Here is a 15,725-nt window from a genome sequence, read left to right on the forward strand (position 1 = left end):
TGGCTTATCTTTTAATTCCTTTATTTTATATTATATATATATATATATATATATATATATATATATATATATATATATATATATATATATATAATTTTAAAACCACACAGGCTGATTCACAACCATTGCACCAGAGGGTACAAATATTACCATTGAACATGTCTTTTTAGTTTAGTTTCACGTTTACACTTCCACACCAAGTTCTAAGTTAGTAATGGATCTGATGCAGCCAAGAAGTTGTGCACCAAGACAGGAGAATGGAGGGGCTCAATTTGAACATGCAGCTCTGTAATCATGTTTTTATTATTTATGAATCAACATGTAGATGTACAAAGATACTCACATGAATAACTGCCTCCACTCAAAACACACAAAGCATGGTAGTCCATTGTCAAAATTCCAACACTCACTGTTTAGCTCATAACCACGCTTTTAGCTTGTAATTCTTTTGAACACCCCTTTGTTACTCTACTGAAATGCAAGGAAACCTGGTACTTACATTTCATATTTTAAAGCTCAGTCAATTTGAAAAAAGGGAAAACACCACACACACAGAGGATTACAATTTATACACTTCATTTATTCTCAGAGATTCCTCAATCATGTACAAGCTCTTTTAAAAACTCCCAAATCTTTTTTTGCAATAGACAATGCAGGTGAAAAGTAATCAAAATGGTTAATGCATTAACACAATATTCCCGACCTCAAGGCAGAGGGATGAATGAGGTCACCTGTGGGCGCAGTTTCAGCAGGGCACACATGCGGAGGATTGAAGGATCTGGGTTTTACAAAGAAAAGATTGCCTGTCCTTACCGACACACATAGCAAGTCTGCAGTCCCTTCATATGGATGTGAAAAAAACCCCAAAAAACTTTGAGTCTCTGTAAACATGTTTCCTGGCTGTGCGATCACTTCACCCCAGCACAGCCCTTCCTTAACTCTCACCTTTCAGAACCCTTTTCTAGGCCCTGCCCAGAATCCCACAAGTTCAGGAGCTCAAGGACCCTATTGGTTCAGTTTATATGGATGCCCCCCCCCCCCAAACAATTAGGAGGAGCCTAATTGTTTAGCCCCTCCTAACTGCTTAGGGGGGTGCCTTGTGCTTCCTCTCGTGGGTTACGTGATTGTTTCAAAAGTTTAATAAGTGCAATCAATCTGAGCACTCCTCACAGCTTCTAAGATGCCACCTATGGTGAACACAAGCTGTCATGCACGATCATGCTTTGAACTCCTGCACTCAGAAAATATATTTAGACATAAAAGAACCCTGGTTTGATTGATGAGCTGTGCTCTCTTCTTACTGGTAAGAGTTGGGTGTTCTCTACAGTGACAGGGAGGGAGTTCTGATTGAATGGGACTCAATTGACGTGGGCTTAAAGCTAATTCTGCTTGAGCTGAGCCTGGGGGGGCTCTTGCCGTGAGAGAGTTGCCGTCTCTCAGGAGCTATGATTGGGGAGGTGCTGCAGGTCCTGCCCCGAGAAGACGGGGTGCAAGAGGGGGTGAAGGTGCATGGCAGCAGCGGCAGCAGCAGCTGCGGGTCGGGGGGCAAACAGGGTAGGGTAGAGGGCAGTGTGGGGGACATGGTGCAGTGCCAGCTGGGTGTGGTGGATAGCTGAGGCTGGGATGATGTGAATGGGATGGCTGGACAGAAAGGCTGCATGGTGGGCTGGGATAAGAGAGTGGCCAAGCGGGGAGAGGGAGAAGGGGGTTAGGTGGTGCTGGGGGATGTGGTGTACCTGGGCCAGCTGCTGGGGGTGATGGTGGTGGGGGTGCGGGTGCGGGTGGAGGCCGATGGCAGCTGCAGCGGCGGCATGGTGCTGCAGGATGGCATGCTGCACAGTGGTGATGGAGGTAGCTGTAGCTGTGGCTGCTGCAGGCTGCTGGATGTGGATGGGCTGTAGAGCTGGGGCAGGTGCTAGGTTGGCAGCCGCTGGGAAGCTCTTGACTTGCTTGGCAATGAGCTGCTGCTGGATGTGCTGCTGCGCTGCCATCTGAAGCTTGCTGTACTTTTCCATCTCCTCTGGGGTGAAGGTGATAGGCTGGCTCTCCAGGGGTGCCAAAGAGGAGTCCTCTTCTACTTCCGGCTCCTCTTTCTCCAGGGGTTGGGGAGTGTACCCTGGAAAAGGTTGCAGCTCGGGAGGGAAGGGCTCCAGAGGAGTCAGTGTTTTGGCACGGTCCTGGCAGGGCTCAGAGGGATAGGGCTGGAATAGGTGGCCAGGCTCTGGTTCAAACAGGCAGGAAGAGGCTTTGGTGGGCATCCCCTTCTGGGGGGCTTGTCCATTCTCCCCAAGCTGTGGAGGGGGCGGCAGAGGAGGAGGACGGGGGGGGAACTCTCGAATGGGCTCCACAAATACCACCTCCCTAGCAGCCGCATCTGCCTCAGGAATTTCCATCTCTTCTGCCCACTCGGATGCCAGTCTGTCTGATCGGCACATCAGAGGGTTTTTGACCACAGGCAGCTTCCCAAACAAAGGAAAAACAGCCTTGTTCGAGTGTAATGGAGGGAGCTTTGGGCCAAAGTACCCCTGTGGAGGATCCATGAGTTTGATCCCTGCATTCCCAGATGCCGTAGGACCATCTTCTGGTCCCTTGTGGGACTGCACTTTCTCTAGCAGCTGCCTGGGGGTCAGCGAGTTCCTCTCTACTACAGTTTTTGGTTCAGGGTTGGTCAAAGCTGCTCCTCCTCTAGCTGCCGTGTTCCTCTGAAGGGAGGTGGTGGTGGTGCTGCTGCTGCTGCTGCTAGTCCTGGTCTCCTCCCTCCTTGCTGGGGTGCGGGAGGAGCAGTGTGGGGACTGGGAACGGTATATTTTGGAGCGGTTGAAGTCCCTGCGACGCCGTAGCTCAGAAGATGACTCGCGATGCCGGTTCCCCCCCCTGGAGGACCCCTTGGTGGAGCTGGATGACCGGCGGGACCGGCTGCCTGAACTGCAGCTGTAGCTGCTTTGGCTTCGTTTCCAGCTGGGGCTGCGGCTGCTGCTGCAGGAGCTGCGATGGTGGCTGCGCCTCCAATGGCTATCCCGGCCCCTGCTATTGCTGCGTGAACGACTGGACTCTGATGAGGAGTGCTGGCGCCTGTGAGAACGACTGTGTCGGGAGCAGTCAGAGTCAGAGGTAGGAGAGTGTTTGGAATGGCTCCGCTGCCGCGAACGCTCACTGTAGTCACTGTAACTGTCCGAGGAGCTGCGGCCACTGCGTCCGCTGTAGCGACTGCTGCGCTTCGAGGAGCGGCCCGAGCTGCTGGAGTCGGAGCGACTGTGTGACGAGGCTTGCTGGCTGTGGCAACGCCCCCCTCTCCGGGAGGACCTGCTCAGAGAGCATTCAGAGTCCTCCTCACTGTAGTGCTGGTGCTGCCGCGGTGTCCGCGAGCTTGACGATTTCCTGCGGGAGGAGTCACCGTCCTCACTCTCGTCTTCCTCGCTGATCCCATGCTGACTCTGGCTTCTACCCCGACTGGAAGATCGTTTCCACAGGGAAGAGGAGGAAGAGGCCACAGCGACTGGGTCCGATTTGTGTCGCTTGGCATCATTGTGCTCTTCTGAAGAGCTGGTTGTCTCGGAGCTCTTGGCCTGGCTGCCTCTACTGCTCTCCTCGGTTGCTGTCCTTTGGTGATTTCTCTTGCCTCCTCCTGACACCTCTGTAGCCTGAAACCCTTGGCTCTCCCTCTCCTCAGATACCCTACTTTTGCATTTCTTCCGTTTGTGCTTCTTCCTCCTCTTGCATTTCTCATCGGGAGCCTCTTTGCTCTTCCCTACCCCGCTGCCCCTCTCCTTCCGCTTTGACCGCTTGGATGACTTTTTGTGTTTCTTTTTCTTTTTCTGCTTGTGTGACTTCAGCGTTTTGTCTTTCTTTGGGGCTGGGCTTGTTAATGCTGGCTCTGTCTCTCTGTCTCCACTTGCCGCAGCTGTTTGCTCCGGTTTGTTCCCTGTGCCCTCTCCAGTATTCCCCGTTGGCTTCTCAGTCTCCAGTCTGGCTTTTTGGCTCGCAGCTTGCTGCTCTCTAGCATGAACTGGGACAGACTCTTCTACGGCTAACTTTCCCTGGGCATTTTTTTTTCGTGAGAGTTTAAAATCAAAGTAGAGAGGGTTGCAGCTGTAGGAGAGGGAAGGCTGAGCCCGAGTGAACTCCAGCAGCTCTGATGGCCACTGCAGGGTGGTACTCTCATCTTTACTCAGGACTGGAAAGAAAGGGCCAGAGGGCTGACGGGGGCTATCGTTTGCAACAGTCTTGTTGTATTCCACTGGTTGCTTTTCAGAAGAAGTGACTTTTGGGGAGCCCACTTTCTCAGTTACTTTGACCATGTTGGACACTGGCTCTGCAGTAGCTGCTATCTGCCGATTGTGAGAATTGTGTTCCTCTTTATGCTTGCAATCAGTTCGCTTGCTATCTCTTTGCCGAATCTCCTTGGGTTTGATATCCCCTGGTCTGCCTTCCCCCTGTTTGCTGCTCTCCCCTCCACAGCTGCTCTGATCGGAAGCCCTCATGAACAGCAGGAACTGAAAGTTGGGCTTGACCCTGCAGTGCGCTGGTGGGATGTAATGGTAATACTGGGGTTCTTGATGAGAAGCGCCCTCCTCTCTTTTCATCATCATCTTCAGTTTGGAGAGTGTGGAAGCCAGCGCTCCCCCCTCAGAGTCTTGTCGTTCCTCCTCCCCCCCACTGGCTGCCTTAGCCTGGGTGCTCAGAGGGCTGTCTCCGCCAGGGAATTTAGGGGGTACTAAAGGGTCGCATCCACCTTTCTCCTCTTCCTCCTTTTGAGACTCATCTGCCAAAACCTCCTCTCCCAGCTCCTTGAAAACTGATGCTGTGGTCTCCAGCTTCACTGGAACCTTCTTGGCAAAGGAGAAGGAGAATCCCACTTTGGGCTGGGGTGTTGAAGAGTTGTTTTTGATAGGGAGAATGGTAGTTGTGGCTGCCTGCTTGGGTGAAGCCACACTAACAATCTGACCATAGCTGGGGATTCCCTTTTCCTCTGCAGGCACCCCCTCACCGGCTCCAGCCAAGACTGGGCTCCCATCTTCACTGCTCTCCTCATCCACTGCCACTGTGGTGGCTTTGAACATGGGACCACTCCCTGGGGCGCTGCAATACAGACAGACAGACATATCAAACTGTATTGAGTGGGCTGGGTTACAGCAACAGACAAATCAGACTACACTGAGTGGGTTGGGTTATAGTAACAGGCATTGTTTTGAATATTATGGACCACCTATTAAGATATGGGCTGATAATCCCAGGTAGCCATTGCATTTAAAAGCCTAATGCCGTTGTCCAAATATTTTTTTAAATAGAACAGGGAAGGTTCTTTGAGTCCAACTCCTAGTGCTGTTACTGTTCAGATTGGCCATCAGTCATATATTTTACCAGAAACATCTAAGTAACTATTTAGTTTTTCAGAAGCATATGTTTAAAACACCTTGAGGGAGTCGATGTTTCACTTAAATGTTCTGGTAACTTACAGAACACTAGTGGTAGCTTCACAGTATGCAAAATAATGTATTCTCAAGTTTTATCACATTTGGAGGAGTGGTTCTAAAGACATCATTAACCCTTAGCGGTCCATTTAGTCAGTGCTTGTCAAGTCCAATTTATTTTCACATGCGCTGTTTATTTATTTATTTATTTTTTTAAACACTTTTTTTTTTTAAAAGAATAAAACAAGTTTAAAAGGCATTGAATTGCAAAACGACACTAGTACTGCATCTCCAGCTAAGCCCCACCCTTTGTTCGCTGTATTTTCACATACCACTTTATAGGACATAATGACAAATCATCTCCCGATCACTCGTTATATCACCAAACTCCTCAATAAATGTGATCCAAGTCATTATTTTATTACTATAACATCTCAAAAAGCTCTGCAAATGTCTGTGATATTCTTTAAGCACTGGATGCAGAAGCAGCTACCTCCTTTGTTATGTAAGTGATATCTGTTTTGCATTGGGCTATGAGATATGTCCTTTTTTTGGGTTTCATTCAGCTCCTATCAGTCTCACTCGGCCACTGAAAGGTTCTCTCAGCTTTTTCTAGAGAAAACACAACTAGAGACCTGTGCTTTACGACTTTTTGATGAAGTTGGAGAGGGTCCAACATCAGGCTGGAAAGGGAAAATTGTAAAGTCGGACCTGGTCCGACACAGGACCGCAAATGACTAACTTTCATTAACCTAACCAAGAAGAGGCCTGAAGGTCCCTTGATTCCCATATCAATTAGTTGTACAAATTTGTGCCATAAAATGTATGTGGTACACGCTTACAAATGCGCTGGTGCCTCTATTACATCCCCAGTCATCTAGGAGGTGAAAAAAACTTTGGCACTCTGATTAAAAGGGGCGCTTGGGTCAGTCTCCATGGCTGGCCGCTTAGAAGCCACAGTGTAGAAAACCTGAGTCCTGGGCCAAAAAAGGGGCTACTTGGAGCACCTTGGCCCAGTCTAGCCTGATTTTCTCCAGACAAGTGGGAGCAGGGCGAACGGTGGGAAGGCATATAACAGTTGTCTCGGCCACTGCTGTGCCAAGGCATCTACTGCCAGTGGGTCCCCGCCTCCTATTATGGAGAACCAGAGGGGACAGTGGGTTGATTCCTGAGAGGCCAAGAGATCTATCTCTGCTCTCCCAAACCTCTCCCAGATGAGTCTCACCACCCCGGGGTGAAGCCTCCACTCTGAGGTACTGGGAATCTCATCCACCGTGGATCCAAACGTATGCCCTGGTGTAATCGGGGTGTCTAACAGCGGTGCTTTGTCCCTGCCTGGCATGGTGCCTAGGAAAGCCAAAGCTGCCAATGTGCAGCTACCAGAACAGCCAGATTCCTGCCCACAGCTTTAGACTCAAGGAGCAGGTTCTTGTTAACCAGGCACAGCTCATCCAACTGCTGTGGTGAGGGCCTGTGGTTCTCAGAAAGGGACTTCAGTAAATGGCACTGGTAGGCTACCAGAATGCTATTATAATTGCCCAGCCTTGCTTGGAACTCTTTGTTGGGGCAGGAGCTCTAAATTAGGACAAAGCCAGCAATAGAAGCCTCCGCCGTTGGAAAGTGGGCCAGGCCCAGCTATCAAGGAGGCAGTGTGGTCCAGGGGTTAAAGTCCAGGGTTTGTAACCAGAAGGTCACCGGTTCAAATCCCACCACTGCCACTGACTGACTCACTGTGCGAACCTGAGCAAGTCACTTAACCTCCTTGTGCTCCATCCTGTGGATGAGATGTTAAATAAATGTCCTATTGTAAGTCACTCTGCATATAATGCACAGTTCACAGTAAAGTGATTTGTGATGGTGGTCCACTATGAAAGGCGCTATATATAAATAAATATATTATTATTATTATGCTGGGTAATCCCAGCAAGACTGGATTTCAAAAAGAAAATTGGGGTGCACTGTGGGGGGACACGGCAGAGAGATGGTAGGCACATCATAGAAGACAGACTGCCTTGTTACACCTTCTATAGGCCAGGGCACTTGCAAAATTACAGTGGCCCTTTTTATCAGTGGTAGACGCTCTGCTGACAGGGAGAGCTTAACTACAGGGGATGTGCTGTCAGATTCCACCTCCTCAGACGGGAACGTGAGTTCTTCTTCGCTCGGCTCTTCAGGAGACGGCGATGGACAGTACGTCCTCCTGCAGCCAATCGGTAATGGTAGCCCCCTGGGGCCCCCTAGGGGGCAGGAGGAGCTGAAAGTTCCTGCAGTAATTCTGCAAGAAGAGTTCCTTGGTGGGGAAACAGCCCAGGGCTTTTCCATCTGCTCCAAGTCCACGGATCGTTTGGAACAACGACAACTCTTCTTCCTTGGGCATGGGCTTCCTTCCCGGGTGTATCATCCGGTCTCCCTTAACACAGAGCCATGCGGTGAGGACGCAGCTACCTCTCTAACAGACGGTGATGAAGAAAGGAGTGAGGGCTGCAGGTGAGAAGTTTCTCCCAGCGTGAGCTTAGAGAAATGTGCATAAAACCCACAGAAGCTGCTGTTCACCACTGCCTCCTTGGCGTGCTCCCAGGCAGGAAGAGCACATGCCGTGATTGTCCTCAACAGGTAGACTGGCCTTGCATGTCTCACCAGGATAAAACTCAGTCATCATTCAATCAATGCAGTGTACAATATACAGATGTACAGGTGCTGCCTCAATCTGCTTTTAGGTACCGGACCGGTGCCGTGACCACCAGTCGGTAGCAGGCCACGTAGGACTGGGTAGAAACTGGAATGGTTCTGTACCAGGTCAGTGACTAGCACTGGGTCGTTACGATACCGGGTCGGTTCGGGGAATTTAGCACCGGGTAGGCACCTCGTCGGGAACACAGTGGGTCAGTGACCTTGGTACTGTATGGTACGGGTTCACCAATTTGTAGTTACCACAGGTAGCACTATACAGGAATACCCAGCTGTACAAGCCACTGGCAAAAACACTCAGGTCAGTACTCACGAGACAAAGAAACCTGATTATTAGAATTAACTAAGAGCCTTCATAATGGTGATGCTAAAGTTGTCACCAAAACAGCATTGAGCAAGTTTCCTGTGCTGTGCTGCTGTAAGCCCAGCAGCTGCTCTAACTACATGTGTGCCACAGCACCATGTTGTAGACAGGCCTGCGCCTAGACTCTGTAAAAACCGAAAAAACATAATGAGAAAAACACTTCAACAAAATACAGTAATTTAACAATTACATAAATAATATAATATGTCTCATAATATTAGCCAAAACCAAAACGAGAAATAAATCTCTCTAGCCGGAGCTATTGCAACCTGGGGGGAGAGCACAAAGTCAGCCTACTTATGTTGCTTGATCCCTGGGAAGGAGTGACTCAAGCTGCTGGACTCCTGCGGAGCACAAGGCCACAGTGGGGCATAATAAACAGCAGCAATTATTTTTAGGTCTGTGACTGCAGTGCTTTTGTGCCCTCGGGGGCGGGCCATGACTGTCACAGTCTCTATGAGCAGCTTTACTATATCTTACTCAGGTTTCGGGTCTTTAGGGGGTAAGCACCCATATGGTAATGTTTGTATTTTGTATTTGAAAGGGAACACACTTATTCTTCATTCAAGAACTAATTTGGTCAACCACAATAAGTTATGTTGTGTTTTTGGTCTTGTACCATGATTCAAACCCCCATTATGATATGATATCCTGCAAATAGATCATCACAATTCATCAATACACAATGAATCGTTACATCCCCAATTCTGGTGATTTCTCATAAACTTATTAAAATCTATCTATCTATCTAACACAATACCCTAATAGTGTCTATGAGAAATCAGTAAATGAAAGACAATGATGCAGCAGTTTCTTACCAATCCTGCTGCTTCCTCTGCTCTGCCAGCTCATGCAGTCGCCTCAGTGCTTTCTCCTGCTTCTTCTCATCTCGACGCAACTTCGAGGAAACATTTCGGGCAAATTCACGTTGCTTCAGTTCCTTCAGTCTCTGTACAGAGAGGGAGAGAGAGAGTCAGTGAGGGTTCCATCTCGGTCACAGCTCTCTCTACACAAACTCCCCTGCGCATGTCACTGAATTTCCAGGACTGGGTAATGTGTGTAAAGGTCCTCTAATAGACAGTCTATCTCTAAATAGAGGTTGAAAAGGCTACCTGCTACTACTATGGTGCAGTACAGTGAATCTGACAGGTGAGGCCAGGATGGATTTTAACACAACTGTTCATTTGTATTGTATTATAAATTAAAACATGTAGAACTTGGTTTTACTTGTTTAGATTGAACTAAAAAGCACACAGTGCCTACAGTGTTATGTATACCCGGTATTTATTTTCCTTACTATATTAATATAAAGGAAAATAAAATTCTAAACTTACATGCAAAAATATAGTAAAACAAAATACAGCTGTACGATTATATTGTGGCAAATCAGATTTTTTTAAAAGCTTCTTTTTTCCCCTCCTTGACCCCCAAACGTCACGCCACAAAAAAATGATCAATGTGATGAGGCAGTAAAGCACTCTGCATTCCGCTCATCTTCCTCAGAATCTCTTCATTTTTGACCTGTACCCTTCCACAGCGTTGGTACACACCCGTCAATACAGTGACACAGCTCCCATTGCACCGAGCTGACTATACCTGGCCCAGCAATCGGTCCAAATCTCGGACCCAGGCAGCACTTGCTAATGATTACGTCCAGTCTTCGCAGTCCCTTTCTCAACATACACGATCACTCCACGCCAAACACTAACATCACAGATGCAGACCTTCTAAGGCACTTTATAAACTTCCTCTTCGTAATCACCGACTCATCTATTTGAACAACATGTTGAACTTCTCCAAAACGATTTGGTTCCTGTAGGGTAGGGGTTCCCAACATACAGCCCACTGCCTCCTTAGTCTGGCCTGTAATCATTTTAAAATTATGTATGAAAACCAGACAACCTGAAAGCATATATTACACTTGTTCTGTAACTACTCAACACAGCTATGTTGTCTCTCATAATACAAAACACAGGATACAATGCCCTTTATTGTTCCCAAATCGACACTGATTCTATATACCAAAACGTACACCTTGTTCATATTGACGTTCCTTGCGTGCGTCATAGTGCACGTCTCAGAAGCGGGAACTGAGTGCAAGGTGTTTAGTGGCTGTGATTCCCCCCCACACACAAAAAAACAAACTACTAGCAAAAATCTGAAATCTGATCTGAAAGAAGAAAGGATTTGTTTTGGACAATATATACTGGGTGAGTGAATTCACAAATATGTCTCCGTCAAGCCAGATACTGGGGGAAAAGAAAGATTGATCGTGTGCACTGGCAGTTTAACCCAGAGAGGACAGAAAAATACTTGTCTTGTCTGCTCTGAATGCCTAAAGAATCCCACTTCTGTCGTCACTGAGACAAAACATGCAAACTTCAAAGATTTGCTGGGAGAATTGCAGTTAATAAGCCAGCAGGGTGTTTTGCCTTTCCAGAATGACCACGTAGCGACATGCAGTAGACATGTGTGACAATAGCTATGATCAGCTAAAAAAATGTAATGTTTTAGTGTGCTTCTCAGCAGCTCTTGACAAAAGCACCGATGCCAGTGACATGGCAACTTTTTATTTTAATTTCCATTGTAAATTAAAATGCAGCAGATGGTCAGTGGCCAGGGGCAGCTCCTCCAATGTCCGCTGGGGTGGCCTGTGATTCACGGCAGGTTCTGTACAAGTGTCGACTGGTAAGCCACCGGGTAGCTAGAGCTTCTGCCGCATCAGCAGCCCTGGGAATGGCCGGGGCCGTCTTGGGGTGTCCCCAAGTTGATTGGACCTCATGCAGAAAGTCCGGGTGGACAGGGTATATTGAAATCTTTCTGGAGGGAACGGAGAACTGGTCAAAAATGGAGCGCTTCGGCTCTGACTCCTCAGGCCACAGTGGCTCTTTCAACCGAACACCTGGTCAGCACTGCACCGGCCTCACAAAAGGAGCGATCCTGGAATGCCTATTGAGCATGCTCAGTCCCAAGACATCACACGCATTGATCGTGCTTATCCTCTCAAGGGATGCACTTCCTGCAGGTCATGCAAGAATGGAACCCAGGCATCGTTGCAGCAATATAGTTATGCCTACAGGTGGTAACACAGTACAGTACGGTGCATTGGTGGTACTGGCAGGGCCTAAGCAAACTGCGCGTGACCAAGGCAGCAACACAGGAATGCAATTCAAGAACCTGAAAGCGCCTGTTTACAGTTCTCTCCCACTGACAAGCCTTCACAAACCGGTGCCGAAGCTGCCCGCTATTAAGGCATTGGGAAGAAGAGCAAAGATCTCTAACTAGAACTCACAAATTAGTCTGTGCAGCCTGAGGTCTAAACATAGTGCCAGTCCAGGAGCACTAGTGTGCAAGCGAGTCTAAGACCAGACCTTTGCAACTGCTTGAGCAGTGAGCCGCCTGGCTGGAGGACTGCTTTAAAACTTAGAGACTTTTATCAGCAAAAAGAGTCTGGGTCTGCTGTACACCTAAAGCACAGTATCCAAAAAGAGACTGCCCTGCTACCTGCGTAACTAAAGATTCAGCGAAATGGACAGAGAGGACGGGAGCTATTTGGACTGAAGACTTTGTTGCAGCTGTTTCTGGATCCTATTGGGGATTGAAGACTTTGTTGCTGAGAGGTAAGCCTCACACTTAAAAGATAGAGTTCCAAACCAGCCAACCAAAAGTCTAATCTTCAAGGAACCACTGAGTATAATTCCAGTTGCATGTTCCTTTCATGGAACTAAATTAATTGTAACACATTTGCATAGAATTGAACTATTAATCGTTTAGTTTGCACACCTTGCTTGTAAAACAAATTTTAGTGAAAATGAAGTAACTAGAAGTAAATCTACCTCATATTGTTGTATGAAGAATTTACTTTAAAAGTAGACTTGCTTATTGAAATCATGCCATTAGTAAGCTTAAGGTGATATAGTCAAAGATTGTCTGCTTGTGTGTGTGTGCATTAGCAAGCTACTAGATACGTCTCAGCTTGCACACTGTTGCTAAGTGCTGTGGGCATGTGTGCGAGTGAGCAAGCCTTATCACATTTCACTTGGCTGCCAGCTACTTAGCACAGTATGAGAGCCTTGACTTGTGTTTCTGTAAGTAGAAATTAAGAGATTTCTTGACTTTTCTGATTTCTGTATAATAATTGTGTACTTAATAAAACTAGTGTTATTAAACATCCCTTGTGTTTAGTGTGTTCATAGTAAATCCTCGATCTTTGTAACATGTCAATTAAATATTAATAAGAACTAATCAACCCAGATAAACTCTGAGTTATCAATTACAGAATTGTTCTTACAGTTAAATGTACGTAAACCATGTATACAAATTGAAATGTATTCAATACTGCCCTTCCTTGTGAGCAAATCCTCTACCAACTAACATTAAAAAAAAAAAAAAAAAAAAAAAAACACACAACATGTAATTAAACAAGTTAATCCACAAGCTGCTCCCTCTAATGTAAAACAGACATTTGCTTATACTCGGATACATTTTCTAAAGATTTCACTGTTACTTAGCACTGTCAATGGACACTTGGTATAAAAAACCCTGTAACTGGACTCAAAGAAGGGATATGCCCCGGCACCAAAAATGCACTGACTGCCTGCCCACCGCACCCTCTACTGTACTGCAATCAAGCAAAATAATTGACACAGTTGCTGAATAAGCCATTGTCATGTTCCAGCTCCCATATCTGCCATTTTATGCACTGTTAACAGTTATACAGGAACAAATACTATAGAATGATATTTCACAGTAAATAATTCAGAACTGTGAAGAACGGTGTTCACAGTCTCATAGTGCACTTGCAGTAGGTATCTGTGGTAACCGACCAATTCAGCTCTTGCTTTCTGAGAAGTAATACCAAATAATAAATATTAAACTTCCCACCCATTCTGATTACTGGCAAAACAAGCAGATTTCTCAGTTCTAATCCTGGCACTGCAATACAGCTGTGCTCACCTAGAACTGGATCTCAAACCATTGCATTGGTGCTTTTTAAGCTCCAGCAAGCGTAATCTCTTCCATTGTATTAAGTCACTGCTTTTGCATGCTGGGGAAAACAGACACCACACAAAATAAGACAGGGAAGCTGCATATTAGCTTGAAACTACATTTAATGGTAGATGTTTAAAGATACTGTACATAAAGAAAAGAAAAACGTGAGATCTTTGTAATACAGTACAAATCCTAGGAATTATAGGACTTTTGCTCCTTATCACCCTTCTTACCAGCATAGAAAATATACATTTAAAGCAACAGCAATGGGGTGGTCTTTGCAGGCTGATCTTGAGTCTTCACAAAGGGGCATTACAAGTGGTCTTTGGCTAGTCTTTACTGACATTGGTAAGTGGCTGGATGTTTTAATGTTTTAAAGCCAGGGTTCTTAAACCTTCCAACAGAGCAGAGCTTTTTGAAGAAACTCCCTTTCCCACTCCCACACAGCCCTTACCTGCTGAAAACCAGTGAAACCCAGTGACCGTACTTCTCTGCATGCTAGCCTTGCTGTGCTTAAGTGGTTTCAGAAAACAGGGTTATTATGCTTTGCAGCAACAAGCAGCAGGTTACAATGTTACAAAGCCACAGGACTCTACTACACCTGTCACTAAGTGTAAGGCAGGGGTTGGATGAAGGGGACTCTAAGGCGGGCCAGTGGGAGCAACACAGGAAGACAAGATTAGCTGATGCAAATGCGAAACTCCAGGGAAGCTACAGGGGGCACAAAACAACGTTCATATAGCAGGTGATCAAAAACACACACATTAGGAAGGGGGTCACTATGCAACTACATGCCACTTGTAGGGTTAAATTGGCCTGTAAAAACCATAAGCTGTATTAGAAAAAGAAGAATAATCGTTCTTTTAGAACAAATGGTTTAGTTTGGCACAATGCTGTTTACACTAACTGATGTTAATGTTCAAAATGAGAAACAAACACCTGGAGAGTGGATATTATTAATTTGCCATATGGATCTATTTTTTTTTTTTTTTAAATTAACAGGCATTTTATCCCTTTAAAAAAACAGGGAGTTACAGACTGCAGTAAACACCCTTGGATATCCTTAATAAAATGTGACACTTTGTGAAGTGCAGAATGGTTCTGTGCATCCTTGTGAGAGAGCCCAAGTAAAACAGCCCTCTGCAAAGTGGACATTGCTTTGAATCCTTGCGAGACAGCCCAAGTACCACAGCCCTCTGCAAAGTGGACACTGCTTTGAATCCTTGTGAGACAGCCCAAGTACCACAGCCCTCTGCAAAGTGGACATTGCTTTGAAAGGGTGCAATGGCATCAAATGTGAACAAGGGATTCAAATCACACAAGCACAAATAAATGTAAAACACTCATTCACTACATGAAGTGGACAGGAGGGAGGCAGACAAACATAATACAGCCACAGAAAGGAGTAGATAGAAACTCACTCTGGTGATCTGGACGCCCACATTTTAGAAGGTTTTGCTGGCAATACATCAGCTGAAAATGTTAACATTGCAAAAAAATAAATAAATAAAAACAAATAAATAAATTATTAATTAATTAAAAAAATAAAGGAAAAAAATAAGAGTGGAAAAAGAGAAAAAATAAAATTAAGCATTACATGGCAAGCTGTTCCAGTGTTCTCGCACGCAATCTACACAGACCGTTACCCAGAATGGAGAGGGCAGGGGGAGGACAAGCAGGAAAGGGGAGGTACAGGTATAATGACGAGTATTGAGTAGAAGTTGGCTCCGGACTCCTGCCAATGCTCTCACTGACTCACCATTCTAGCAAATATCCTTGGAATTATAATCCAGGCCATGCTGACAATTCTACTTGTGGAGCTGCAGTCGAGGTATTTTCAATCTTTAGGAAGCCATTGCCCATGTGTAATGATGGTAATTCCAATGATCCTTTGCTAACATCTCACTGGCAATTTATTTTTTCTGGCGCTAACGTGGGCATTAACTTTTGTGTTCCCTAGTACCTTTATGCACCACTAACTCATGGCTCATGCCAAGTATTACACTGAGCTGCATGGATAACGACTGCAGTGGGTTTATTCAAGATCCCGTGGAAAGGAATATTGTTTAGATGAAAGACATTTTATACACCATCTGTATCAGTAACTGAGCTAACAGCGTGACTCCATTCATAAATTTGAGCAGGTCTTCTTTACAAGACCGCTGGACACCCGATTGAGGCCATTCACATGGTAAATACATAAGCAGAGGCAAATCAGCGTCAGACCGTGGTAACAATTCCATTGCATTGTTAACAAACTGGCTTTAACC

General features: G+C 46.1%; 1 protein-coding gene across 5 annotated transcripts in view; it reads right to left on the reverse strand.

The window, feature by feature from the left end:
- Nucleotides 1–559: 559 nt before the first annotated feature.
- Nucleotides 560–15,725, reverse strand: part of LOC121323873 (G patch domain-containing protein 8-like) — a 44,469-nt gene continuing 29,303 nt past the window's right edge. For all 5 annotated transcript variants that reach the window (XM_041265176.1, XM_041265177.1, XM_041265179.1 and 2 more), the window contains 2 exons: nucleotides 9,282–9,412; nucleotides 560–5,079 (listed from right to left, as the gene is read on the reverse strand). In XM_041265176.1, the coding sequence (XP_041121110.1) occupies nucleotides 1,437–5,079; nucleotides 9,282–9,412 (3,774 nt within the window). In that variant the 3' untranslated portion in view covers nucleotides 560–1,436. The remainder of the gene's footprint in view (nucleotides 5,080–9,281; nucleotides 9,413–15,725) is intronic.

The sequence above is a fragment of the Polyodon spathula genome, chromosome 12, assembly GCF_017654505.1.
Source record: "Polyodon spathula isolate WHYD16114869_AA chromosome 12, ASM1765450v1, whole genome shotgun sequence".
Taxonomy (NCBI): Eukaryota; Metazoa; Chordata; class Actinopteri; order Acipenseriformes; family Polyodontidae; genus Polyodon; species Polyodon spathula.